The 27,524-nt window shown below is 50.7% G+C and overlaps 1 protein-coding gene across 15 annotated transcripts in view; it reads left to right on the top strand.

The window, feature by feature from the left end:
• GRIK4 (glutamate ionotropic receptor kainate type subunit 4) overlaps positions 1–27,524 on the top strand; it is a 448,598-nt gene that overhangs the window by 370,208 nt on the left and 50,866 nt on the right. For 14 of the 15 annotated variants that reach the window (XR_007478718.1, XR_004477391.2, XR_004477392.2 and 11 more), the window contains one exon: positions 2,213–2,431. Coding sequence is in view for 11 of the 15 variants with exons in the window: in XM_033407330.2 (XP_033263221.1) it covers positions 2,213–2,431 (219 nt within the window). In the remaining 4 variants the exon portion in view is untranslated. The remainder of the gene's footprint in view (positions 1–2,212; positions 2,432–27,524) is intronic. The other variant, XM_004280682.4, reaches the window with a different exon arrangement.

The raw sequence follows: 27,524 nt of genomic DNA on the forward strand, positions 1-27,524 counted from the left end.
CCAGCTTGAGCTCAGCAAACCAGCAGTTCAGCACTTCCCTCTGTTGACTTCTAGAATTGACTCCACCATGATGCTCAGCCATCTCCCCTCTTGCCCGTCCCCAAGTCCAACTGTCCTTGCAAGCCCTGCTCCCAGCTGCCCATCTGCATTCCGCCTCCTGACTCAGCTGGGCCTGGGCAACCCTGCACTCCTCTCTGCTCACCCCACATCGTGTTCCCTGAGGAAACCTTTCCAGGCACCAAGCCTTCCCTCCTACCTGCCCCCAGCTCTGGGGGCTGGCACGGCTCCATATCTTGGGCCTCCTCTGCTCCCCCTCTGTACCCACATCCATGCTCTCCACCTTACCCCCAGGCCCACTTCCCATGTTCACCTAGACCCTGGCTCTCCCAGGACTTTGCTGCACTGACTAGCCTTCTCTTTCTTCCTTTTCTAATCTGCCCTCTTCTAAGGATTCCTCCCTTTGTACCTACACATGTACTCTGGTCCCTCCCATCCTAAGACACCATCACTACCACCTTACCTACACCCTGCTGTCCTTGGGCTACCCTCCTATTCAGGGAATCATCATCAAGGGATTGGTGGACACTGGGCAGCCTCCAAGCCTGTCGCAGGCAGAGGGGGAACTGAGGTTTGGAGCGAGACGTGACCGGTAGCAGTTGGGTGGAGAAGCTCCACCAGCATTTGTCTCTGAACTTCTCAACATCCTGGTCGGCCCTCACCCGTGCACCCCTCGTGCACACCCGTCCTTGCGGGGTTCTGCTGTCCCCTCCCCCCTCCCCACCCCAACCTGCCTTCGAAGGTCTCCAGGGACACGTGACCCAGATGCCCTTTCACAGCCCTGCTTCCTCTCTTTGTGGGAATGTCTGCCTTCTCCTGCTTGAAACCCTTTCCTCCTTGACCTTCATGACCACATTTTCCTATTGTCGGCTTTTCTGGCCGCTTCTGCTTTGTCCTCCTCTACGGCTGCTCTTCGTTCTCCCCCTCCCTAAGATCAGGTCTAGCCCTCTGCTGTCCTTCCCCCCGATGGTCTCTCACATGCTGCAGCTTCAGCCACCACCTCTGTCCGGAGGCTGCCCCATCTCTGCCCCCGATCCCGCCCTCACCCCATATTCCAACATTCAGTCAGATGTTCCCTCCTGGATCGATGACCAGCACCTCAGATTCAACACGTTCCTTTTCAAAGCATCCGTGGCCATGATGACATCAGCCTTGGTCATCTGCTCAGGCTCCAGGGCTCTGAGGACCCTACCCTCTGTGCCTCACGCCCAACCTGGCATCAAGCCTGACCCTCTCTGTGATACTTCAGCCTTGCAATCCAATCTGACCCCAAGCACGGCTCAGGACTCAGCATCCCGTATCAGGAGAGGGTCCGTCCTCACTCCCAGACCTCTCTCTTGCTCTATAACATTCTTTACTCGCATCCTTAAGTCTTTAAAACCCTTAGTGCTTCCCTACTATATATGTATGGTGCACAGTCACCTTGCCCTGGCACCCAAGGCCCACGCTGACCCTAACTCATCTTTCTAAATGTATCCACCACCCCTCCCCTCCACACAGCCCAGGCTCCCACTCAAGGGCAGCCCCATTGTCCACCGAATGGGCCGCTCTCCTTCTCACTCGGGATTTTGCCCTTGATCCTGCCTTTCCCCTGCCCATGAACAGCCCTCCATTCACACCACTTCCATCTGTCAGTGTTCTATCTTCCTCTGGAGCCCAGCTTGCATCCCACCTTCTCCATAGAACCTTCCCTGGACGTTTCATCAGAGAGACCCTCCTCCCAACGCTCACAGCTGGACGCGTCCTGCCTAGGGTTTGCGGTTGTTCTGTGCATGTAAGAATCTCGCTTGCTCCGTTGTCAGCATCCTTGTATCTCATAATCCGCCGTGATCCATCTATGTGGAATAAACAAAGGAAGGGGAAGAAAAGGAAGGAACAAAGTGCAGGGTGGGGTCAGATGATGACCTCAAACAAGGTGGAGGGGCTTCCAGTGGACCCTCTGTGCAGTGGGACCCTTATGTGTTCCAGGTAAGAGAAGTGTCTTGAAGTCAGGGAGGGGAGCCCACTGCCACCTCCGAAGCACCCCGTTACCCAAGCCACTTCCCTCCTTCCACCCCATCTTCGTCCCAACCTCCTGTGTCCCCGACCCCCTCGTCATGTGTGGCTGAGACACCAGGGCTAAGATGAGAATGACAGCTGCCCAGTTTTGCTGCAGGAAAACCCGTATTTAATGCTGAAGGGAAACCACCAGGAGATGGAAGGCAATGACCGCTACGAGGGCTTCTGTGTGGACATGCTCAAGGAGCTGGCAGAGATCCTCCGGTTCAACTACAAGATCCGCCTGGTCGGGGACGGCGTGTACGGCGTGCCCGAGGCCAATGGCACCTGGACGGGAATGGTCGGGGAGCTGATCGCTCGGGTAAGGAAAGAACAGGTGATTCGGATTTGGGGGTGGGCTGGGGGGGCAGCTGGAAGGACAGGAGGTTGTGCTGTACCCTCATGAATCCTCCATTTATTAGTCAATCGGTCATGCAGTTTTCATTTATTTGTCCCTTCATTGCACAAATCTTTCCTGAGCTGGCAACGAGCCAGGCACTGGTAATATACATTGAAGAATAAGACCACCTTGATCCCTGCCCTGTGGCTCTCCCGGTCCCAGTGCAGCACCTGTAACAGGTAACGGAGGCCTTGATCGCTGAACGCGGCTTAGAGAATTAGGGTTCCGTTCTTGGATAATCCAGGTGCTTTTTGTTTGTTCTGATTATTTTTTTGGTCATCAGCACCTTTGGCAGAGCTTGGACAGGCCCTGGGAGAGTAGAACACACTCACGTCCGTTGACTTTGACACTCGAGAAGCACTCTCGAGGAGACATGGTTAAATAACAGGGGAAAAGGGATCACCTGGCAGAGGAGTTGGTCACAGTTATGGCTATTTCGTTACTTCTTGTATTATGTTCCGCTCTCCTTAATATGCTTGTACAGACCCAGGGCCAAGGTGCACTTGGGCAGACTGTAGATTTTCAGGGTGAATGCAGAGACTCAATTGAAACACAGGTGAGCATCATAGAGCGTCAGTTGTCGTTAGGTTAGAGCAAGGCTATAGAAAGTTCTTCCGGGGGCAGCGCTCTTGTTTTCTTGGTGTATACTGTTAACGTCTGTAAAAATTAATTTGATTGTTACTCATTCACTGTCCATATTTCCATAACTGAGTTTTTCTGCTCAGGGAAGGTGATGGGTATCCAATGTGGAGAGCACAGACCTAGGTTCCTATGGGTTGGTTCTTGAACCAGTCCCTACCTCTCCGTGCTTTCCGAGTGCAGAAGGAGCCCCTGCAGCCTCCCAGCCAGCGCCAAAGTGCAGGGTGCTTTACGTACGTTATCTCTAATCCTCTGGGAATATACCTTTTCGTTAGCTGTTATCCTCATTTTACAAATGCGCCACCTGAACTCAGAGAGCTTAAATGACTTGTCTGAAGCCACACAGTTAGGGTGAGACGGGGCTGGGATTTGAACCCAGATTTGTCTAACTCCAGAACCCACATTCTTCCCACCTAAGAACACGACCTCAGCTGGAGTGGGATGTCACCAAGAAAGGTCTGCATAAGTCTAGGTCCTTCCTTCTCTCCTTCCTTTTTATCCTCCCTCCCTTTCACTCTTGCTTGCTTTTTTCTTTCCTTCTTTTCTCCCTCCTCTTTATCCATTGAATTAATATGATCTTAACTCTTTATATGTACCAAACTTGGGGTAAAATATACATTTTTTAAATCCTAGTCTTGAAGGATAAAAGTGTTAGTCCGGGTATTAAATAAGTGATCCTTGGCGATGCATGATGAAAAGTTCTGTATAGACAAGAGCATGGAGAAGGTAATTGAGAGCCGAGGTGGGACAGTGGTGAGGAGTTTGCCTGACAGCATTTGCAGTGACCCAGCGGGGTCAGCGGCAAGACTTGTTCAGCGAGACGGTGAACTGTCCAGTTCCTAGAGTCCAGAGGGAGGCTTTGCTGTCAGGGAGAGGCTTGCAAGCAATCAGCAGAAGGTTGCAGAAGGCCCAGGGAGCCCTGGGAGCCTCTCACCGGGGCAGAGTGGGAGGGTGAAGACTTCTTCAGGGAGCTGTCTGCTGTCTTTGAGACTCAAGCCCCCAGCTGACGATGCCCACACTTGCTTCCACAGCAAAGGATGTGCTGCTCTTCTCGAAGTCCCAGAGCCCCTCCCGAAGCAGTCCTCTTGTTGGGATCCCCTGGTAGAGATGCAGTCCAGTGGTTAAACCCCAGAAAGCTGAAATGCTAGGCCTTTTCCTTCCCTTCTTACCGATGTACTCTGTCACCTTGAGCCTGTTTCTTCAGCCCCCTTGGCCTTCCTGGTGATTGGTGGGGTGACTTCAGGGATGTCAGAGTCAGTGCACAGCCATCCCCTTATCAACTCCCAAATGAGCTGTGACATGGACTGGCAGGAAGAGGAGAGGAATCCAAGGCTCAAGGACATGCAGCTTCGTACTGAACGACTTGGGCAATCAGACAGGATCTTAAAATTCACTCCAGGTCGGCTTGCAAGTCAAAACACTGCTGCTTTGGTCTCATCAAGACTTGACTGCGTAGCATTAATTACTTAACTAATTAACCCATTCGTTCAATACAGATCCACCGAACGCTTTCCTCTTTCCTAGACAATGGAGATACAATGGGGGACAAAATAAACGTACTCACTACCCTCATGAATCTTACTAGTGAGAGACGGATATTAATGAATGATCACAGCAGGATATTATTAACACACTGTGTTAAGTACAAAGAAAGGGGAAGTAGAAGGAGCTATGAGAGGGTACCTGCGGGGGAGGGGTCCAGCCTTGAGAGGCAAGGGGACAGGTGAGGGAAGGCTTCCCTTGGGAAATGATGTTTGAGCTGATGTGTGAAGAATGAGAAGAGCATATCTGCCAGAAGGTCGTCTGAATGCCACAGAGTGGGGGCTTATTCTGGGCAGGAGTGCGTGACCCCGGCCCTGCTCTGCCCCGGGGTTCAACGCTTTGATGTGTCTGCCCCAGTGTTCCCCTAGGATCACAGTAGTCCTAGAGCCTGCATCCTTCCTGTATGACCCCTTCCCCAAGCTGCACAGGAACAAGTCAGAGGTTGTAACAGTAGAGCCTTGGGGCTACTTGACGTCCCAAGTGGAAGAGACCTCAGAGGTCACGGCACCTAAATCTGTCACTTATACAGATGAGGAAATACAGGCTCAGAGAGCTTAAGTAACCTGCCAAAGATCGCACAGCTGGTGAGTTTGGAGCCAGCATTTAAGCCCTTGTCTGACTTCAGTGCTCGTGGTCTGAGAGCGTGAATCTTGAAGTTAGACCTAACATCAATTCACTCCCTTACTACCTGGGTGTTCTTACGCAACTTATTTTATCTTTTCCACTCCATCCCCCAAGGCTTCAGTGTTTATCTAGAAAGAATTTTTGTAAGGATTTAAAATAACATACACGTGAGTATGCACACATGCATAGAAAGTTTGACATACAGGAATTTCTTTCTTTTAGAGAGTTTGAGGAATGCAGTAGCTTCCTGGGTGTTGGAGTGATGTGCAGTAAAGAGTAGAGGCCTGGGTCATCTCCATTGGGCGTTCTAGACCCTCAGTCTTTCACATCCATTGTCACCTGCTTTTTTTTTTTTTTAACATCTTTATTGGAGTATAATTGCTTTACAGTGGTGGGTTAGTTTCTGCTGTATAAGAAAGTGAATCAGCTCTATGTACACATATATCCCCATATCCCCTCCATTGTCACCTGCTTACCCAAGACCGTTGCGGTTTGGACATGTGGCGTGTTGGCTGCGGAAGAGCATTCAAGCATCTTTTCTGCTTATGTTTAGAAATCATCAGAGCCTGTCTTTTGGTGTAAATCCCATTAAAAGTAGGAGTGTAGTTGGAGTGAAAACAAGTGGATTCACATAAAATGGGCCAGGTGGCTGGCCTCTCACCCCCAGGGCTGTGTCTGGGCAGGGGAGAGGAGAACCGTGTCTGTTTGGGAGCCTCTTGGGTTTGGATTTATATTGCTCTAGTCACATCCTTCACAGCTGAGCCCACAGCAGGACTGCACAGAAGTGATGGTGTGTCTTGGTGGAGGTATACTTGGCAGAGAGGAGGAAATGGACTAGAGCAGCTAGAAGAAGAAGATGCCCTCAGAACAGCCTCAACCTCCTCCTGTATCACCCCAATAAATTTATTTAAAGTGAGCTTTTAATTGAAATTGTTCAAGGTATTCAGAAACAAAGTTGAATGAGGTAGTCCCTAGGTCACTATTTGATGGGGGACCAGTTGGGTAAAAGCAGAGGGAGAAAGGCTATTGGATGGGGAGGGATAGGGGACGGTGAGAGGACTGGAGGACGGCCTCCTGACTCTGCTTGTGATGTGTAGGGAAAACGCCTGCAGGAGGTGATGCTTGACTTGAATCTTTAAGGACCAGGAGAAGTTGGCCAGGGAGAGGAGGGACATGGAGAGAGAAGAACAGGCCAGGTGGGAAGGAACCAGGGTCCAAGGCGTGGAGACAGGAAGGTGCATATGGTAGTTTCTGTTTCAGGTCACTATACCTGGAACAGAGCATGGTGGAAAGCTAGGCTAGGAAGTGGGCAGTGCTCACTGACGAAGGTCCTATATGACCTTCTACAGCATGGAATGTGGGGGGGCGGGACAAGCCTGGAGGTAGGAGAACCGGGTAGAAGGTCATGTTGCTGCAACAGTTGATGAGAACCAAAAGTAACTTAGGAGTTAGAAGAAGGTACCTATTCAGAGGCTATCTTTAAAGATAACAGTTTTTCTTTTATATAGAGGTATGCAGTCTTTACAAAATACATATGTTGTAAAAGACAAAAAATTACTTGTAATTCCATCTAGTAATACCCATGGTTAACATTTCCATATGGGCCCTTCTGATTTCTTAATGAGTATATACTTTACACAAGTTTTTCCTTAAACTGGATCATAATGCTTATGCTGTTTTGTAACCTGTTGAAACTATTTAACAGATAAATCATCAGGACTCGGGGACCAAATGGATGTGGCCAAGGAGAGAGGGACAAGAGTAGGATGACACCCAGGTTTCTGACGTGGACGTCCGGGTGGATGGCGGTGCCAGTCATTGAGGTGGAAAGTTCAGGAGAAAAATAGGTCTGGGAGGAAGGAGGGGGATGATTTCAGCCTTGAAAATGGTAACTTTGAAAAGCATTTTGGACACACAGGTAGGGATATTCAGCAAGAGTTGGCTAGAATGGGCTCAGCAGATCGAAGCTCTAGGTGCGGGAGTGGATGTAGATGGTTACTGAAGCTGTGAGGAGAGAAGGAATCCCCAGGGAGAAAATCATACATTCAAGAGGGAGGTGAGGGAGGAGAGCCTGTGAAGGCTGCTGAGAGAGAGCAGGTAAAGAAGTTTCCCACCTCTTGAAAGGAAGTACAGAAGAGCCTTCATCAGATTTAGCAGTGCAGGAGCCACGGGCAAGAGCAGTTTCAGTGGGTGGCTGGATTGAAATCAGACTGCAATGGTTGAATCATTGTGCAATACTCCTCAAAGCAGCTTCGCTCTTATGGGAAAGCAAGATAAAGGGTTGTAGCTAGAAGGAGCTGTGGAGCTAGGAGGTTGGCTATTGTTTAAAATGAAATCGTTTATGGAAGTGGCTGCTGGGAGTTGAGAATGCATCTCTTAGGGATTGAGGAGAGGCAGGGACGGTCACGTGGCTGGAGCATCGTGGTGGTGGTGGGGTAATGACAGTCAAGGTGGGCAGGACAGAGAGGGTGGGGGGAACAGCGCATTCATGAAGGGGTCTGGAATCCTTGCCAAGACACGAGCACTTCTTCCCGCAGTGGGTAACTGGGAAGCACTGCAGTCAGGGGTGTGTCTGTCCTGGGTGTTGTCCTAGTCGCCCCCCACATTTGTGCACTGATTTTTTTGTTTTTTGTGGTACGCGGGCCTCTCCCTGTTGTGGCCTCTCCCGCTGCAGAGCACAGGCTCCGGACGCGCAGGCTCAGCGGCCATGGCTCACGGGCCCAGCCGCTCCGCGGCATGTGGGATCTTCCCGGACCGGGGCATGAACCCGTGTCCCCTGCCTCGGCAGGCGGACTCCCAAGCACTGCGCCACCAGGGAAGCCCATGTGCACTGATTTCTGTTTGAAACTGCTTTCACAGCATTGCCTCTTTATCCTCCACGATGGCTCTGCGAAGTGAATATCCTTATCCCCATCCTATGGGTGAGCAACCAGAGGCTTAGAAATACAAATGACTCACCCAAGGTCCCACAGCCAGCGAAGGGGCACCTGAGTCCTCAACCACAGCATATGGCCTCTCCTGCTGGAATTACAGCCTCATCTGCCTCCAGTCACAAATGGCGTCCCCTCCTGAGAGGTCCTTCTAGGCGGAACATTTGGAGGATGCCCAGAATTTGGTACCCATGTCTGATTCTGGCCCATAAAGGAATTGCACGTTATCTTTAAAGTGGAAGAGCTGGACGGATGAGCTCTCTGACCCCTTCTCCTCTCGCCCAGTGTGTGTGAGGCATCCTTGTCAGTTCAGCCCTGAGCACTGGTATCCTGGAAGGCGAGAGACTGCATTTCACGTCCTTGGGGCCCAGCTTGGGAGAGAGCAAAGCACATTCAGGAAGAGAGAGACCCCCCCTCAGGCTTCCAAGCTCAGAACCAATCACCCTGCTGGCATTCAGCGCCATGCGGGCAGAACGGCCCGTTTAGGTTCAAAGAGAAAAGGGCTTTAGAAGGCTTAGATGCAAGGCTCATAAGCTTTGGACATCGAATAGCTCTTACCAATGACATTTTGATGAATTAAGTATAAATGAAGCTGAAATACCTCATTCCGTTTCCCCTCCTGGTTCCCTGGGAGAAAGGATTGTGGAGAGAGTTTGCCAGAGACTTGGTAGGGTGGGCTGTCTGTGGCCTTAATCCACTGGGAAAGTTGTCCAGAGCCATTTTGCTGAACGAAAAAAAAAAAAAAAAATTACAACTAGTCCCCTGGGATTCCTTTTCACCTTGAAGCCAGAGACTATTTTAACTGCAAATAGGTCATAGAATTCTATTCTTTAAAATCAAGGTACAGATCCAGGGACTAAAACTGAAAGCTCGACTCTTTCCGCCTGTGACGGCCAGACTCAGGGACGGCTTTCTTCTCCTCCTTAAAGCCTGGTCTCTGCATTTACTCAAATTGGAAGAGGGGAACTCCAATTTTAATTCAACAATTCATTCATTCCTTCCTTCATTCATCAAAGTGCTCCCTTTCTGACAAGCACCATGTGGATGTGAGGGGTTGCTGGTAAGGAATTCAGGATCTACTCAGAGAGGCAAACCAAGAACTCCCGAACAGTGTGATACGTGCTCTATTAATAATATTAATAATGATGAGAATAACGATGGCTGACATTTACTAAGTGTTTCCTGTGGGCCAGGCACCGTTTTCAGTGCTTGACTATACTAACTCATTTAGTCCTCACAATAACCAAATGTTGCAGGTGAGGAAACTGAGTCGCAAAGCAGATAAGGAACCTGTTCATGGTCACGTGGGTAGTGAGTGACAGGGGCAGGTCTGGTGGAAGCACTGTCAAGGTATGTACAGGTATGAACAGGGAAGGGCTTACCCAGGAAAGGACCAGTGAACAGAGTACTGAGGATGGAGAAGCATCCTCTCAGTAGAAAAGAATGTTCTAGGTGCAGCAAAGGCTGAGATCATGCCAGGCAGTGTGAGTGGTTCTCTGCAGCTGGCGTCAGGTGCTGCAGGGAGTGGAGGAGAGGAGTGCTGTAGGCAGGGGCCAATCGTGACAGGATTTAAATGGTTGGATACTTAAACTATGTCCAGAGAGCTAATGGGGAGCTGTTGAAGAGTGAGATGGTCTGTTTGTTTTATTCCAGGAAGGGAAGAGTGGCGTAATTGGCATTGATTCCGGAAGGTTAGTCCGACAGGGAGAGGGGAATGGATTGGAGGTGGGAACACCAGATGCAGGTATACTCATCAGGTGGTGGTCCAGTGATGCAGGGGGACGGGATGGGGCCCGAAGGAAGGCAATGGCGGTGAGGATGCGTAGGAGAAAATGGCGATGGTGTGGGGTCTCAGCGTTTAATCCTAGGACCTACTGCGTGAGGGAGCCCCCCTTTCCTGGAGACTTTTAAGCATGGGTTCAGCTCATCCTGCCTCTCGGGAGAAGAGGGAGGGCTGTTTGACTCCGAGCAAGGTCCTTCCTGGAATGGCTTCTTGAGGGATGCATGTCAAGCAGTGGTCCCTGATACCACCCCCCCCAAGACCTGGGAAGGGAGGAAACCCATCTTGTCTGGTTCATTATCCACAGGCTGTTGTCCTTGAGAATAAAAGGGCCAGAGCCCTAGGCTGCATCTTGGACCACAGCCGCCTTTGCTGTCCATCTCTCATCAGACCCTCCCTTTACAACTCTCTGCCTCATTTTGAGTTCTCAGAGGTTCTTTTCTGTCACTTGAGTCCTTTCACCCACCTGATAAAAAGCCAATAAAGGCAGTTTTGAGATTGCAGCCGCACAGCCTTTCTTCTGAGATGACTGTATCTGCTGCCGCCCATGCAACCGGGCTCTGCTGTCTGCCTCTGTGACTGCTTCCCTCTCTCTGCATTCAGGGGTGAGGTGCACTGCCCCCAGAAGACTGGGGCTGGGCCGCTGGAGCCTCAGCCTGCGATGACTGTGAACCTCCCTACCTGTCTATCACCAGCTTTCAGTGAAGGGCTCCGCCATGGGCCTTCAGATTTTCTTTTTCCTCTCCATTCCCATGGCTTTGTAGAGAATTAGAATGGGGGTGTCCTCTGCTGAAGGCACCTCTTCCTTGTTCAAAGCTGAGCCCCCGGGAAGGAGAGGGGGCCAGTGATGGCTGCTGACCGAAGGCCAGGCACTAGGCAGGAGCTCTACACGTGCTATTTCATTTATCTGTGCATGGCAGGGATTATGACTCCATTTTCCAGATGAAATGGAGGCTCAGAGGGTCAGCAATTAACCCAAGCTCAGACTCACAGCAAGCGGCCAGAGCCCAGACTCATACCCTATTCAGACCCCTGTCTTGTGCTCGTCTTACTGCATCACCAGGGGCGTGTGAGAACTGATGGCTGGAGCGGAGAGTGATTTTGGTTCAGCCTTCCTGTCCTCTGCGTCTACTTGCTAGGAGAATAGAGAGGAAGGCATAGGCTGGACCAGGAGAATGGCCAAAAGAGAAGAGGCTCTGGGTGGCCAGTGTGAGAGGGTCACATGGATTAAACTTACATCCTCAACCCTGTTATCCAGGAAGTGGGTGTTATAACTACTTCCTTTTTTCGTTTTTTTATTTTTTATTTTTTTTGCGGTACGCGGGCCTCTCACTGCTGCGGCCTCTCCCGTTGCGGAGCACAGGCTCCGGACGCGCAGGCTCAGCGGCCATGGCTCACGGGCCCAGCCGCTCCACGGCATGTGGGATCTTCCCGGACCGGGGCACAAACCCATGTCCCCTGCATCAGCAGGCGGACTCTCAACCACTGCGCCACCAGGGAAGCCTACTACTTCCTTTTTATAGACTAAGAATGCACAGCCCCAGAGAGGCCAGCACCTGGAAGTGCTAGGATTTGAAACCAGGTCCCTTTCCTCTAGGAGCTGTCCAGCAAGAAGGGCAGACAGACGGACGGAAATTATTTTAACCCAGGGTTGTACAGGATAAGTGCTCTGTTACAAATACAAACTGCATCATATATAAAGAGCAGAGTAGGAGGCAGAAATTACTTCTGAACGGGGACCTCTGGGACGGGTTCTTAGTGGCAGTGAGGCCACCAGCTCCTTGCAGGCAAGCACAGTATCTTATTCATCCTGATATCCATGTGCACCTAACACAGTGCCTGGGACACAGGCAGGTGTTAACAGCTAGTTCCCTCGGATCATGCAGAGCAAGGCACCAGCTGACAAGCATTCCTTGAATACACTTAGGGAGTTCATTCCTTAGCAGGTTTCTATCAACCCAACTGTCAACCCGAGGCGTAGAAAACAGGGCGGTCAACTGATGAATCAATCAGCAGGTAGTAATTTAACACAGTGAGTCAGCTACTGTGCTAGAGGTTTGGGGTCAAAGGACAGATGAGACTTGGTTCTGTCTTTGAGAGCTTACAGATGAGGTGGTATGGAGGTAGGCAGAGGACAGACACGTAAAAGAAACGTGTGCTCTAGTGTGGGCATGAGAGAGGTGAGCAGGTTGCTAGGGGAGCCCTAAGCAGGGCAGGACCAAGGAAAGACATTGTACATCACCTGTGAGGGTGCACAGCTTAAATCCTCATCTCCCAAGAAGCAGTGTCAAGCTGGTTCCCTCCCCAGGATCGTAGCACATGAGGCTCAGAGAAGGTCAGCCACAGATTCAGGAAAAGAGAGCAGAGCCTTTGCCTGGCTGTCCTTAGACCCCCGTGAGAGTTCTTTTCCGCTAAAGAAGTTGATATGGATGGGAATCCCAGGGGGCTTTGGAGTTCACTTATGTTCAGAGCTACCCCAGCAGCTCCAGACTGGGAACTCCTCCAAACGCCATGGGTGTCTAGAAGCAGCCTGGGAAATTTGTCAAAAGGTTCACTTCTTGGGAATTATTTCCGCCTTCCCTGCCGAGTACCAGCTGTTAAGGGGAGTGAGGGTCTGCTAGGGAAATGAAAATGGATTAATTAAGGCATCTGAAAGCCTTCTGAGAGATTGGCTTGCTGTGACACAGAAGAGACAGGCAGTAGGGAATTGATTTGGGGCAAGGGTAGGGAAGGAAGCTCTGGAAAGTGGTATCTTAATATCTCCTAAGAATCCTCTGATCCTGATTGCTCACCTCCCATGGAGAGGTGAGGTGTCACCTGCAGGCTCAGCCAGGCACCAGGCTGTGGTCTGAGGTCAGGGGTCGTTTCAAGAGGTCCAGTTCAGCACGTGGACACTTAACCTCTGTCTCGTTCCCCAAAGCACCCAGTAATTCAGCTGCTGGTTATTCTCCGAAGCCTGAGTCTCTAATGTTGCTAACCCTGGTTCTTGCACTGTCCCCTGCCCCAGGGGTGAGGATCCTATTCCTGAACCTGGGGCCAGGCCCTATTAATACTACTTATGTGCTTCCCACCCTCGGGCAATATTACTTGGCCCTACATGCATTGATTCAACATTGGTTGTGACTTCAGGTTGAACAGGACCCAGGTTTTCCTTTCACTGGGCTCGTGTTCTACCTACATAGAGCCTCCAAGGATGGTTGTGCAGGTTGTATACTGTACAAGGGGCGAGTGGGGCCTGAAACCTGCCTCACGCTGCTTACCAAGCATGTGCTCTGGTTTGGGGCTCTATCCACCTGTCAATTTTCTTCCTTCAAAGATACCTTTAGTTCGCCAAGTTGTGTGCCCACTAAGTCTGCTAGGAGGATCAATTTCTATCATTTGTACAATGGCTTCAACTCTACTAAGAATGAGGCCCAGTGTATAAAAATTATGAGACCACAGCATGTGATATAAGCAAAATGGAATCATACACAAAATTTTATGGGAACAGAGGAAAAAAGAAATAATTCAGCTCCAGAACCAGGCAAGGCTTTAGAGCAGAATGAACAATAATGATAGCTATTGTTTACTGAGTACCTACTACCTGCCAGGCATTTCTCACGCATCATTTCCTCTCTTACAAATAAATGGCATCATTCACCGTTTATAATGAGGATGCGGAGGTTAACTCCACCTTCACAGAGAGACGAACTCAGGGTCACACAGCTAACAAGTGACTGAACTGGAATTCAAAGCCAAGCCTGTCCTCAAAGTCCACGGTCATTCTAACACACTGTGATGCCTCTAAGGGAAGTTACAGTCAAGTTGGACCTTGACGGATAAGTAGGAATTTGACAAGCCTCGAGATGGAAAGAGTTGCAGGCAGAGGGAACTGTGTGGGCAAAGACACGGAGTTTGAAATGTATGACAGGTGTAAGGAATACGGATAGTGCGACGTCTCTCCATCTCAGGTTGAAGGGAGGCCAGTGGCTTGAGGTGATGCTGGAGAGAGAGTCTGGGACAGATTGTGAAGATCATTGCAGGGAGATGGGACCATATTTTAAAGCTAGTAGGGAGTGGCTGGAGTCTCTTTCAGTGGGGCAGTGGTATGATTAGACCTTTGGTTTGGAAATCGATTCTAGAACAGCGGCTCCCAAAGTGCGGTTCTTGAACCAGCAGCATCGGGATGACCTAGGACTTGTCAGAAACCCAGATTCTGGGGTCCCATCCAGACCTACTGAATCAGACACTCTGGAGTGGGGCCCAGCAATGTGCATTTTCACAGGCCCTCCAGGCGGCTGTGATGCATGTTCAAGCAAGCTCGAGGACCACGGGTGCCCTTGGCATCCACTAAACTGGATGGATGAACTGGGGAGGAGCTAGGAGCAATGAGGCCAGTGCAGAAACTACTGGGTAATTCCAGTGGAGACTTGAGTGATGCCAGCAGCAGTCAGGTCCGCGTGGCAGTGATGGATTACACAGGAATTTCAGAGGTAAAATGGACGGGGCTCGCTTATTGGATGGAGAGAGAGCAGGGAGGTGGTATGGCGGGGGCAGGGGGGAGACTCTGGCTGACTCCTGGTCTCGGTTTTGGAGGACAGGCGCCTGGTAGAGTCATGGACTGAGAAACAGTCCCTGGAAAAAGAGTAGCTTTAGACGGCAGAGATGCAGTTGACGACGTGGGTCTGTAGTGCCGGCAGGACTTGGAGCTAGAGGAACACAGTATGTGCGGAAAGGTGGGTGAGGAAGGCCAGCGACAGGGCAGAGCTGGGCCTCAGTTCCGTTTGGTGGTCGTCAGGGTGCAGGTGGTAGTGAAATGGGGGGGCGCTGAGCGTTCTCTCCTATCCTTCACCCCATACCCCCTGCCGGCCCCCCACGTGCAGATCCCTGCCCTCTGTGTGGGCTTGGACAAGCCACTCAGTGTTTCTGACCCACCCCACTCCACGTCTTCATCCTCGAAATGGACACAATAGCACCCACCCCCGGGTTATTATGAGAAATCAATGAACTGTAGTCTCCTTGGTGTCCCTGGCATGTAGTGACTCTCAGAGAGAGGCAGCCCTGTCCTCTCCTTCCCTGCCATCTGTTACCCAACTTTCCACCTAAGGCTTTGCTTGCACTTCCTCTCCAGGCCTAAAGCCCAGTTCCTCAGCTTCCCCTGCATCCATCCCCAAACACACACATACACAGGCCCACCCGCTTCCATGAGATGTGCTCTTCCAGGGCCAGGTCCTTCCTCTCCCAGGCTGGCCTGGGTTAATCCCTCCTTGCCACACCTGTCTGGACACTACAAAAGTGTAATCAATCAATACAAAACTGAAGCACCACGTGTCTGGTTGTGTTCCTGCGGAGCGAGCTCCAGCTGCCTTCTAAATGTTATCTGCAGTGGTGGCGGCTTGCTGGGCTTCTCTGACCCCCTGTCCTTACACTCTGCAGGGAAAGGGGCACAAGGAGCAGGAAATCCCTCCAGACGGATGGTCTCTGGGTCATCTCTTGGGGAAGAAGTCACCTCTGTTAGGTAACAAGGTGGTGGCATTGATGGCAAGTACAAGTGTCCTTTTTTTTTTTTTTTTTTTGCTGTACGTGGGCCTCTCACTGTTGTGGCCTGTCCCGTTGCGGAGCACAAGCTCCAGGTGCACAGGCCTAGCGGCCATGGCTCACGGGCCCAGCCGCTCCGCGGCATGTGGGATCTTCCCGGACCAGGGTACGAACCCGTGTCCCCTGCATCGGCAGGCGGACTCCCAACCACTGCGCCACCAGGGAAGCCCCAAGTGTCCTCTTGATCTTAGAAAAAAAAGTACCTTGAGTTGGACGCCTGGGTCTATCCCTGGCTTTACGCTGGCGGCTGAATCTCCCTGGGCCACCATTTGCTCACCTGCTCAGTGAGCAACACGCTCTGCCTTCACCAGCCACAATTTCACCAACATCCCTACAGTCCGGAGAAATGACTAAGAGCTCACAAGGGCCTGCATCTCCCATCGCTGGCCGCTCACTCTCTAGCCTTTTCTTTGTTCCTTGTGCATAGTGTGCCCAGTTCCAGCATACGGTGTGTACACTTGCTCTTCCTTCTAGCAAAACCTTCTTTCCCCAAGTCTCCAGTCTACTGTTTTTACCTTGTTATCTAGGTCTAATCCAGATATCACCTCCTCCAAGAAGCATTCTTTCTCTGCCACCCTAAGGGACCTCCGTCCTCTCTCTGAATCTCTCTCTGCCACAGAGAGAGATTGTATGTTGTATGACCTTCAAAGAAACTATCACCAACGGAAATCACCTTTCTTATTATGAGAAATAAAATAAGTCTTATTAAGAGACTAGAATGTAAGTTCTCTGAGATCAGGAACTACATTCGTCTTGTTCATCTGTATGCCGGTGGCGCCTGGAACAGGCCCCAGCATACACAGCACTCAGGAATTATGGGATAGATGGATGGGTAGATGAATGGGTGGATGGATAGATGAATTGGTGGTTGGTTGGATGGATGGATGGATGGGTAGATGGATGGGATGCTTTGAAGACATGTGTAAAAGAATTAACCACTATAGCCCTTGAGTCCAGGGACCTCAGAGCCTGGACAGAACATCTCAATGCCAGAACCAGTTGTAGGTTTTCAGATGATCCCTTTGACTGGTAACAGGGAAAACACACCAGTGGCCCACAAGTGCTGGTGCATTCAGCAGGCTGGGGCAGCAGGAGATGACATTTACCCTGGGCCTGTCCTCCCAGGGCAGCCACGGGGCCTGAACACGCTTCCTGGACATCCTTGCTTCCCTTCCTGGCTCTGCCTTCTGGGTCCCCACAGCTGGGCCCTCAGCTCACCCTGCTGTATGCTCCATCCTGCCCCACTTCCCAGACCTACATTGCCTTGAGAAAGAAGAGCTTAAGCCACCTCACCCCTCGTTCCTCTCCCCATGGGGTAGGAATTCCCGGGGTGAGCTGTTTGACTCTAACCCTGTCTTCCATTTTGCCCCCCAAGTCACATCCCCCTTTCTTCACTCCTTAAGCTTTAGTCGGCCTAACTGGGTGTCTGCTCAGCCTGCATCACACACACATCTATCCTCCACCTGCCTTTGGAATAAAGCTTCCCCCTTGTGCTTGCCAGCTTTATTTCCTCGAGTATGTGTGTTGGTGGAGAGGGATGACACCATGAATGCCATGCAGCAGGAGCCCGGATCGCCTATCTGGGCGTCTGAGTCACCTCCCCTGAGACTCCTGTGTGCTGTGCTCAACGCCCTGTGACTCCCTAGGCTGACCTTTTTGCCTGTCCCTTGACTGATTTTGCACTAAAGATAGTCATAAGCACTGTTTATTGAGCACTTACTATGTGCCAGATGCAGTGCTACTAATTGCTTTACAAATATTACCTCATTTAATCGTCAAAGAACCTTACAAGGTAAAGTATTCTTATTGCCATTTTATAGATCAGGAAACAGGCTCTGAGGTTCACTTGTCCAAGGTCATGGGGCTGAGAAGTGACAGAATCAGACTCCAAACTCAAATGTGTCCATAATATGTCCCCTTAAGTACTGTGGGGAGCTGCCCTGAACATATGCCATGCTTTGCTCACCTAGCAATCTCTTGGTCATCAGATCCTGCTACTGTGGCTCCCTGCCCACCCCAGCTCCCTACCCCTGGCAGGCGGGCACTGCTTATCCCTTGCCTTCTTAGGAATAAACATGCCTGCTTCAAAGCATCCAAATGTGACAGTTCCCTCTGTTCTTTGGCCATCCCTCACTCACGGAGATGAATTTGCACCAGAAGGTCTTGTGGTTTCCACTTGCTTGTTGCCATGGCTTGGCCTCACCATCTCAGTTCCTGGCCAGAATCCTTATATGCTTCAGGGGGCTTATTCACAGACTATTTTTCTTGTCATGCTGTAGCTTGTCAGCAGCAGCTAACATCCCACCATTTGTCAGCGTGAGAACCAGGCCTGGCTCAATCGTGCCAATGGCAGTGTTGGCAGCTCTGGAGATAGCCCTCTGAGAGCCCCGTTCTGCCTCACCCTTTGCAGAAACTATGGCATTATACCTTACCTTCTGCAGCCCTCGGATGTGCTCCCCTGTTTGATGACAAACTTCTGCTCTTGCTGTGTCTACGTTTGCAATTTAGGCAACAGAATGAAGGCGTAGATCTCTAAAACTGGCAGCAGGTGGTCCATTCAGTGACTTTGAACTGCTCAGAAGGACTGTCAGCTCTTGCTAAATGGATCCCTGATCCAAATCCAGGACACTCCCTGGGCAGACCTGCTGGGTTCCTGGATGGTGGCCGACTGGGGGCCTGGCTGGCTGCCAGGGGGTGATGAACAGTGGAATACAGGCAGGAGATCAAAACAGAGAGTAGGTGTGGTCGGTAAGTACAGCAAATGTGTCAGCTGGTGTCAGTCTGATCAAAAGTGAAGGGGAGTCCGTAGGAACAAATCAGGTAGAAGAGCTCAGCCTTCAAAAACCCCACCAGGCAGGATGGTGCAGCCCAAAGCAGAGGCCAGGTCTCAGCACTTCAGACAAATGGGCAGAGGATGGAGGCAGGATGCCAGAACCAGAAACAGCATAGTAATAATAGCAGGAAACATTTATTGAGTGGTGAACATTTTCTGTGTGTCAGGCCTTGTATGCAAACTCATGTAATCCTCACAGCAACTCTGTAACCTAGAAGCTGTTAGCATTTATACTTTACTCCCGAGAAAACAAGTTCAGAGAGGCTAAGAAACTTGCCCAAGGGCCCACAGCTATCAAGACACAGACTTCAACCAGGACCCTCTGACAGCTGTCACAAAACACTGCGAGAACACTGTCCAGCATGGGGCAGAGTGCTGTCCCCCTCCTCTGGGTTTCAAGACCCGTCCAGAGTGGGGTCTGGCAAGTGCTGGAGGGTGTTTGCAGCTCCGCCAGGTCCCCCCCCAGGGCTCTGCCCAGTGTTCAGAGCAGAGAGAGAGTCGGCTTCTCTGGGAGTTTCACAACCTGTTCAGTTGTTTGGAGCAGACAAGGGATCTGGACTTCTCTTCATCCAGATGCAAAACACAAATCCAGTTAAAACGCCCAGATGTTCCTTTTAGCCCTTCTTCAATTAGAAGCCACACAGGTGTTTAAACAGAGATACACAGTAGATTGAGCTCCCCTCTCTCCTCTGTGTGGACTTACCAGCCCCTGGCACAGATAATGCCGCCATTGCAGCCCGCTATGTATGTTCCAGGCTTGTTTATTCCAAAGAGTCAGCAGGATGCTGAGTGTCAGGCTTGATGGTAGCCACTCTCTCTTTTACTTGGGCAAATCACTTACCTTTTTAAAAAACCTTTTAATTGAAATATACATCTAGAAAAGTACACAAATCGTAAGTGTCGACTTGATGACTTATCACAAAGGGGACATACCCACGTAGTCACAATCCAGGTCAAGAAATACACCAGCCCCAGCACCCTGCAGACCCTTGTAGACCCTTGTCCCTGCCCCCCAAAATGCCTCCTTTCACTCTAAACCCTCCTTCCTCCCAAAAGGTAACTATCGTCCCGAACTGAACGCCATGTTTGCTGAGTCTTATTCTCCTGTCTCTCAATTGGCTACTGCCGGCCTTGAGATCGCCATGGGGCTCAAAGGCAGTCTGTGAAAAAGAACTTTGGGGATGTTATTATGGGTGGACACCTGAGCCCTGTCAGCACCTCTTTGAAGTAGACCAGACACACTTCATCACCTAGGTGGAGTGGCCAGAGGTTTATGACAGCATCTCTAGCTGTCCTCTTCGGAAAAACTGCAGGGATCCCTGAGAAAATGCCCTCTGCCCTTGGCAATGGTTTTGACTTGTGCATATGCTGATAAGAAATGAGAAAAAGATCTTTGCTCACCCTTCCTGGCGCCCTGGCGCGCCTCAGGGGCCAGCCTGAGGCCGAGCTCGGACCTCCCTTCTGTGTAGCAGGACATTAAGGGGTGGGGGAATCAGTGGAGGAGGCTCACTGGCTTGGAGTAGAGAGGGGGTGAAGAGGAGGCCTCCGAAAGTTCTCCGTGGCTGTCAGCAGAGCTCCCAGCTACTGGTGGTACTTTATCTCACCCAACAAAAACAGTCCTGGGGGCTTCCCTGGTGGCGCAGTGGTTGAGAGTCCGCCTGCCGATGCAGGGGACACGGGTTCGTGCCCCGGTCTGGGAAGATCTCATATGCTGCGGAGCGGCTGGGCCCATGAGCCGTGGCCGCTGGGCCTGCGCGTCCGGGGCCTGTGCTCCGCAACGGGAGAGGCCACACAGTGAGAGGCCCGCGTACCGCAAAAAAACAAAACAAAACAAAAAAAACAGTCCTAATAACAGGCCTGTGAATCACGCCGTTCCTAAATATAGGGCTGACAAGTGGGAAGGGAAATAAAAGAAAGCCCCGCGAGCTAGAGCTACTGTCAGATTTCTCCAGCAGCCGACACTGCTGTCTGAGCCTCCTTGAGTTTGCTTTACACGCACAGGCCTGAAACCCAGAGGCCCCTAGTAGGTGTAGAACTGGCTTGGTCAGTGCAGGCAGGCTCTCTATCTGAAAGGTCAGGGCTGCAGGTTTGATCCCCGTGTGGGCCAGTTAGCCTTGCTCAATGTCAGGGCCTCACGCTGTGTCCCAGACCATTATTAACCAGCTTTTCTGGCAGCCAGCAGGGTGGGAAACTGGTAGAAGTGTGTGAACTCGTCAGTGGAAATCCCCCGCCTCTTATCACAGGGCCTACTGATGGCCACGTTTTCATGTGGGCTGGAGGTTTTATGAGTTTGATTGGGAAATAAGGAGCATTTGGATTAGGAATGAGCATATCCTCCTGAAAAATTAGACAGGATTCTATCATTTTCTTTGATGTGTAAATCAGTGGTCTACCTTCAGAAAATCAGGGGGATGATGACGGGGATGGTAATGGTGCTGCCAGGCGAGGAAGCAGAGTTCAAGCTTCCCCGGGCATCACTGCATCCGTGGAAGCTGCCTAGACCCAAACTCTCAGTGCTATTTCTTTTTGACGTCCCAACTACTTAAACACAGTGTAACATCTATCGTATATATTGCTTTTCCAATCATGGGATTTCTTTGTTCTCTCTTCAAAACCTGCATTGATTTTTTGAAACAATTACTGTTTTAAATAACATTGAAGTTGATCCTTTAACTTGCAGCAAAAAATAATAGCTTACACTTCTGTAACATTTTCTGTCCCGGGCAGTGATCTAAGTGCTTTTCATATATTTATTCGTTTAGTCTTCACAACACACCTATGAGGTATGTATTATTACAGTCCCATTCTCCAGATGTGGAAACTGAGGTACAGAAAGGGTAGGTCACTTGCCTAAGATTACGTGGCTGGTGAGTGGCAAGGGAGGCCACAGCATGGGCGCTTAGCCAAGACATTATGAGACAATGAGTCAAGACTCAAGGTGAGAAAATAACATGAACTGAGCTCCCACTTGCTTTGATTCATCTATTCATTCATTTGGTTGTGCCTTCCTTTACCAAATATTTGGTGCTTATCATGTGCCAGGCACTGTTCCAGGCTCTGGAGACCCATGTGGACCCAGCACACAACAGGTTTCTGCCTCCTGGAGCTTGCTTTAAAGATAATAAACAAGTAGATGAATACATGAACAAGAACATTTTTGATTGTGATTATTGCTGTGAAGGAAGAAACCCAGGAAATTACACAGAGAGTGTCAGGGAGAGGGCGTCTTTGGATGGACACTCTGGGAAGGCCACTCTGAGATCCGAACAGAGTGTGCAGAAGCCAGCCTCGCCAAGGCCAGGGCAGAGTGGAGCAGGGAGAGGAAAGAGTAAATGCCAGGATTCCAAGGCGCAAAGGAACTGGTCATATTTGAGAAGCAGGGCGCGGCCCTATCACACAATGCCTGGTGGGCTGTAGTAAGGAATCACGGTCAGTAAACTGGGAGGTCTCTCTGGGTTCCTCTCCTGGGGTCCACGCACACCCAAGCGTCTAAGGAGAGCATCAGGAGGGACCATAAGCTTAGAAGGGAAAAATTTACATCTATGTTTTTTTCTAAATTCAAACTGAAATGTAAAGTTTCCTTCGATTACAAATGTGGGCAACAAATCATAGTGGTATTAGCCATGCCTGTGACTGTTGCCAAAGGTGCCATTCGAATGTTGCTGTGAGAGCTGCCTCTGGCTCTCGTGCTCAGTGTATCACAATTATGTAATTCTGTATTGTGTAATACAGTCACGTGATACAGCAAATGTAATAAACATTTTAATTTTTTTTTTTCCGGTACGCGGGCCTCTCACTGTTGTGGCCTCTCCCGTTGCAGAGCACAGGCTCCGGACGCGCAGGCCCAGCGGCCATGGCTCATGGGCCCAGCCGCTCCGCGGCACGTGGGATCTTCCCGGACCGAGGCACGAACCCGCGTCCCCCGCATCGGCAGGCGGACTCTCAACCACTGCACCACCAGGGAAGCCCTAAAATATCTTTAAAGAAGGGGTTAACAGACCTCACCAGACCACTAACAGGGTCCATGGCATAAAAAAGTGTAAAAAGGCAATACAGAAAATGGCATGAGCTGCCTTAGCTTTCAAACATCCCACTGGCTACAGTTGGAAGAGGGTATTGTAAGGGGTGGGACTACCCCTGAGCTCCATCTACACAGGTTACCGGATTTAATCCTCACAACAATCATGAGAAATAGGCATGTGTTTGCCCATTTCAGAGGTAAGGAAACCGAAGCCCAGATTTCAGGTAATTTACTCAGCTGAGAATTGCAGAGCTGGGATTCAGACATACATCTCTCTGACCCCAAAGGGCAAGAGGGTCTATGGCTAGAGATGGGAGCATGTGACAAGAGGTCAAAGGTCAGCAATATCTAGTTGGCCTCCTGACCCAGCTTGGACCCCTGTGCTGCACAACTTTACCCGTGAATGGATTGCCAACCCTTCTTTCCTCAAGCCTGGTTCTTTCCTCAAATCTGCCCACATAGGCCAATTACGCAACCCTGAGCTGAACTAACTAAATATTTCATGGGGAATTTAATTTAACTCTAAAGAAATTCATCCAGCCCTGAGAGTATGCTGTCAGCTCGAGAAATAGCACTGGGGAGCCCTTGGGCCTGCAAATAATTTTGCTGCTTCCCCAGGAATGTTGATACTCCTCTGGGCCTGACTCCGAGCACTGTAGGCTCAGTCCAGGGAACACGAGTAAATCCCACAGACTTGGGCTCAGATGGATCCGAAAAGGCTCTGATCAAGGCCTCCCTCTGAATAGCAAGCAGGCTGGGGAGGGAGGAAGGGTGGGGTTGACCCCCAGCCTCCCCAGTGAACAGGGCACCAGACATTTGGCAGGTGCCACGGGACCCTACAAGTTTCTCCTCGGCCTCAGCCCACGGCAGGTGGAGTGGGAAGTCCGCCTTCCTCTTGCGGCAGGAGAGCAGCTGTGCACGTTGCTGAGGCCTGTTATTAGGGAGTCTGAGGGTTCCCGCCAGTGCCAGGGGAGCCAGGAGTGAGAGCGAGCTCCCCGGCGCCTTCAGAGCCCTTTGCAGCTCAGCATGGAGACCCCGGTGAATCACGGCAGGTTCCCTGGGCATCTCACGAGGTGAGGGCAGGGGAGGGTGGGAGGAAGGCGCCCAGGAGGTGAATGGATCAAAAGACAGGAAGTTAGCAGATAATCTAATTTGAAATGGGCTGAGCTGCAGATGTTAATCTGCTCCACTGAGCAGCACGAAAAGCCAGGGCCTGTCCTCAGCGTCCCCGTTCTTTCCGGCGGGTAATTAACCACCCCCCATCTCCAGCACCGCTGATTGCTGCCTTAATGGCGGGGTGTGAGGCCCTTCCCCTTCTGCTTGGGCTCCCTGTGTAGCCCGAGGAGTTGCAGGGAACTGGGCCTGGGGAGGGGGCAAGGGGAGAAGGGAGCCCTCTAGTGGGGACTTAGGGCTTCAAGTCTTCCTTAGGCTGGAGGATGAGGAATTGTATCTCACAGTGTCCAGACCATGACTTGAATCCGATTATAATGACCCAGCTTCCTGACAAAATCCCTCCTACATACAGGCACACGTCCGAAATCAGCCTGATTCTGCTGTCAGCAAGGAGGGACTGGAGGGTAGGCCATGTTTGGGGTGTTGTCCCCCTGTACCCTGCCCTGTTAGCTGCACTGGTTGTTAACTAGAGATTTACTGTGTGTCCACTTTGGGAACGTCCCTGTGAACAGTGCAGTCATAAGAAAGCAGACCTGAGAATCTGTACGTCTGAAGGTAGCTCTCTCCGTCTCCTAGCTGTGTGTACTTGAGCAAATTAATAACCTCTCTGGGCCTCAGTTTCTTCGTCTGTAAAATGGAGCTAAATGGCAACTTTGAAATACTATATAAGTTAAGTTTTTTGAAGACATGGTCCCTGCTTCTTATAGTCTAATGGGGAGCTAAGATATGTGCATGAATGTCCACAGTGACAATAATAATAATAGTAAGAGCTAACATTTATTGAGAATTATTCTGCACCAGGCAGAGACTTTGCATGGTTGTTCATTTAATTCCTATAGAGGCTGCATGAGGGTGGGAACTGTTGTTGTGCCCACTTTATGGATGAAGAAACTGAGACACAGAGAAGGTAAGTCCTTTCCCAACGTCACACAGCTAATACGTGCAGAGTTGGAGTATGAGCCCAGGCCCCCTGTTCTAATACAAGGCAATTTATGGCAAATGCCACCTGAACGGTATAAGCCATGTCTTAGCTCCTTTATAGATTGTGAGGAGGGAAGGCTTATTCCTGGGAAGATGATAGAGAAGGTTTTACAGAGGAGGTAAACTTTGAATGGACCTTGAAGAGTAGAGTTACTGTTGGACATTCCAGGTAGAAGGAGTGGCATCATTTGAGTTCCACCTGTAGGAAAGTACAAGGTGTGTTTGAAAGTTGGCTGAACCAGACTCCCGGGGTGGGGTGGGGCTTCCGGAGGAGTGCCAGGAAATGAGACTGAACTCAGAGGGATGGGCGGGCCATGAGGGCCTGACTCCCAGGCTGGGCTTCAAAGGAGTGTGGATCATGGATACTTGTTTAAGAGGGAGGACAGGTAGGGGTGGAGATCAAGATGATGGACGTGGAGCTCACCTCCTCCCACAGACACATCAAGAGGGAGGACAGGTATAGTTGTCATGGCATAAAAGTGAATTTTGTTAGAAAATGAATATTAATAACCCCCATTTATTGTGCACCTACAATATGCCAGGCACTGTGCTTTGTGTATTCTATGTATTATTTCATTTATCCTCATAACAACCCTCAGTTGGTAATTATAATCCCCATTTTACAGATGAGAAAAGTGAGCTTGGAGAGGATGTGAAACCTACTCATGGTCACACAGTACCTGGAGGGCTGGGATTTGAGCCCAGTTTGGTCTGGTGGCAGAGAAGCAGGGCAAGGTAGTCACAAGACAGAGCAGGTGGAGGGAGGGAGAGCTATGTCCTTGATGTTGGCCTCATTCAGGAGGGCCAGGCAGGGGCTGGAGAGAGTGACCACCTAGCAGATTCAGCAAGATAAGAGCTGGATAGCACCCCATAGGCATTGTAGCATGGAGGTCACTGCTGACCGGCTGGAGTGACATTGGTGAAGGGATGCCATAGACACCAGATTGCCCTTAGTGTAGTGGTATAAATGGCAAGGAAGTGAGGATAAAATGGAGGATGGTCCTTTCTTGTCTCTCTTCCATCTTTTGAATTCACTAGAGCCAATTGTATCTGTTGCAGATTCAGGATTCAGCCTCTGAAGCCAAACGGCCCAGGTTTGAATCCTGGCTCTGCCACTTACTTGCTGTGCAAGCTTGGGCAAGTTCCTTAGCCTCTCTGTGCCTCTGTTTTCTGATCTGTAAAATGAGAGTAATAATAGTAACCTACCTCATAAGGGTATTGTGAGCACTGAGTGAAGTAACACATGTAAATTGCTTAGTTAGTAAATTGACACACAGGAAGGGCTATAGGCGTTAGACGTGTTAAGATTACAAGTCTCATCCTGCTTAAAATACTTCAGGGCCTTTCAATTCCTCTTCAAAGCATTGCATCTTCTGCCTGCCTCTCCAGCCTCATCTTACAGCACACTCCCCAGCCCTGTGTACTCCAGACACTCTGGACTTCTTCTAGCCCCTGGAATGCACCAAGCTCCCTCCTGCCTCAGGGCCTTTGCACGTGCTGACCCCCACCCCACCCCACCCCCACCCCCCGCCACTGGGAGTGCTCACCCCAGGCCTTCTCACTGGTAATTCCTGTTCAGGTAACTGAGTCTCATCTTGAGAAAGCTCCCATGAAGACTCTGCCAACCCCTGTTCTACCTGCTCATGGTGCCACAAATGACTCCTTTGTAACATTTATTACGGCTGTAGTTTTATAGATCTTTTCTTCAACAATCTGACAACTGCCTCTCGCACCGGGCTGCAAGCTCTTGGCCATCAGGGGCCATGCCTGTGTTTGCCCACCCCGTGTATCCCAGAACCTTGCACACTGCCGGGAACAGGGCAGGCGGTCAATAAAGAGTGTTGAGGGGATGCTGAGTGTTAAAGAGGAAGGGATTGCTGGGGAGGGGGCAGTGGCTTCTGCCTACCCTGAGACTCCACACTCAAGGGCAGAGCCCAGGACACAGCATTTACTGTGGGCCGGATGAGCTCCGTGGCCCCGTGTCACCCTCAGCCCACAGATCCTCCGCCAGAGCCTGATGTGAGTTGTCCCTCCCTGGGAAGCCAGGTTTGGTGGACTTGGGGGTCTTTCCTTTCTGGGTATTTATGGATAATGTCCTCGCCGCTCTCACCGCCTCAGGCCTGGCCTTGCTTGGAATTCTGTAAGCCTTTTCAATGTACAGGGGATCTCCAGAGACAATTACCTTGGAATGAAGGCTTCCAGCAATGCTCAGTACAGCCTTACTCTGTGTAGCGTTTTCTCATTCCAACTGTAGCCTCCCAAAGCTTTCCAGCATTAAGTAACACAATTACAGAGTTAAATAAATACCAGCAAAGAATGTGAGGCACTATGGGGCCTGAGCAGCAGGTGAAACAAGATCTGTGCAGATGTGACCGGCAAAAGAGTAGAAAAGCTGTTGGTGTAGAGGACGGCTGCCTCCCCAGGGGGCAGGACCCTGGGCGACTGGGAGGCAGGAGGGCCGTGTAAAAAAGCCAGAGAAAAAAGATCTGGAAGCTGATCAGAGATAGCATGGTGGATCCAAGAATTCAAAGGGAGCTGGGGATGTCATTTAATCTGCCGTCCACAGAGGAGAATCATATAACGGGGAAGAGGCTGGAGAATGACCTGATTTGGTTTCCGAGCTGCATGGCAGTTTTTCCTTGAGTTTTCTAAGCGATGGGACCGTACCAGCCCTAAGAGGGTTCTCACGTGGATCTTCAGAGATGGGCAGTCACACCAGGGAAGCACAGTGCGTCAGTACAGCTGTGTGGATGTCTCAGGTCACCTAGGAAAGGCTACCAGGGGCCAAATGTCCAGAGGCCTCTGCCTACATGGAGGTAGAACAGGCCTGACTGCTCCCCAGCTATGCCTACAACTCATCATGCATTAAAATATCGTCTCCAGGGACTTCCCTGGTGGTCCAGTGGGTAATACTCTGCGCTCCCAGTGCA

Source organism: Orcinus orca, chromosome 8 (genome assembly GCF_937001465.1).
Source record: "Orcinus orca chromosome 8, mOrcOrc1.1, whole genome shotgun sequence".
Taxonomy (NCBI): domain Eukaryota; kingdom Metazoa; phylum Chordata; class Mammalia; order Artiodactyla; family Delphinidae; genus Orcinus; species Orcinus orca.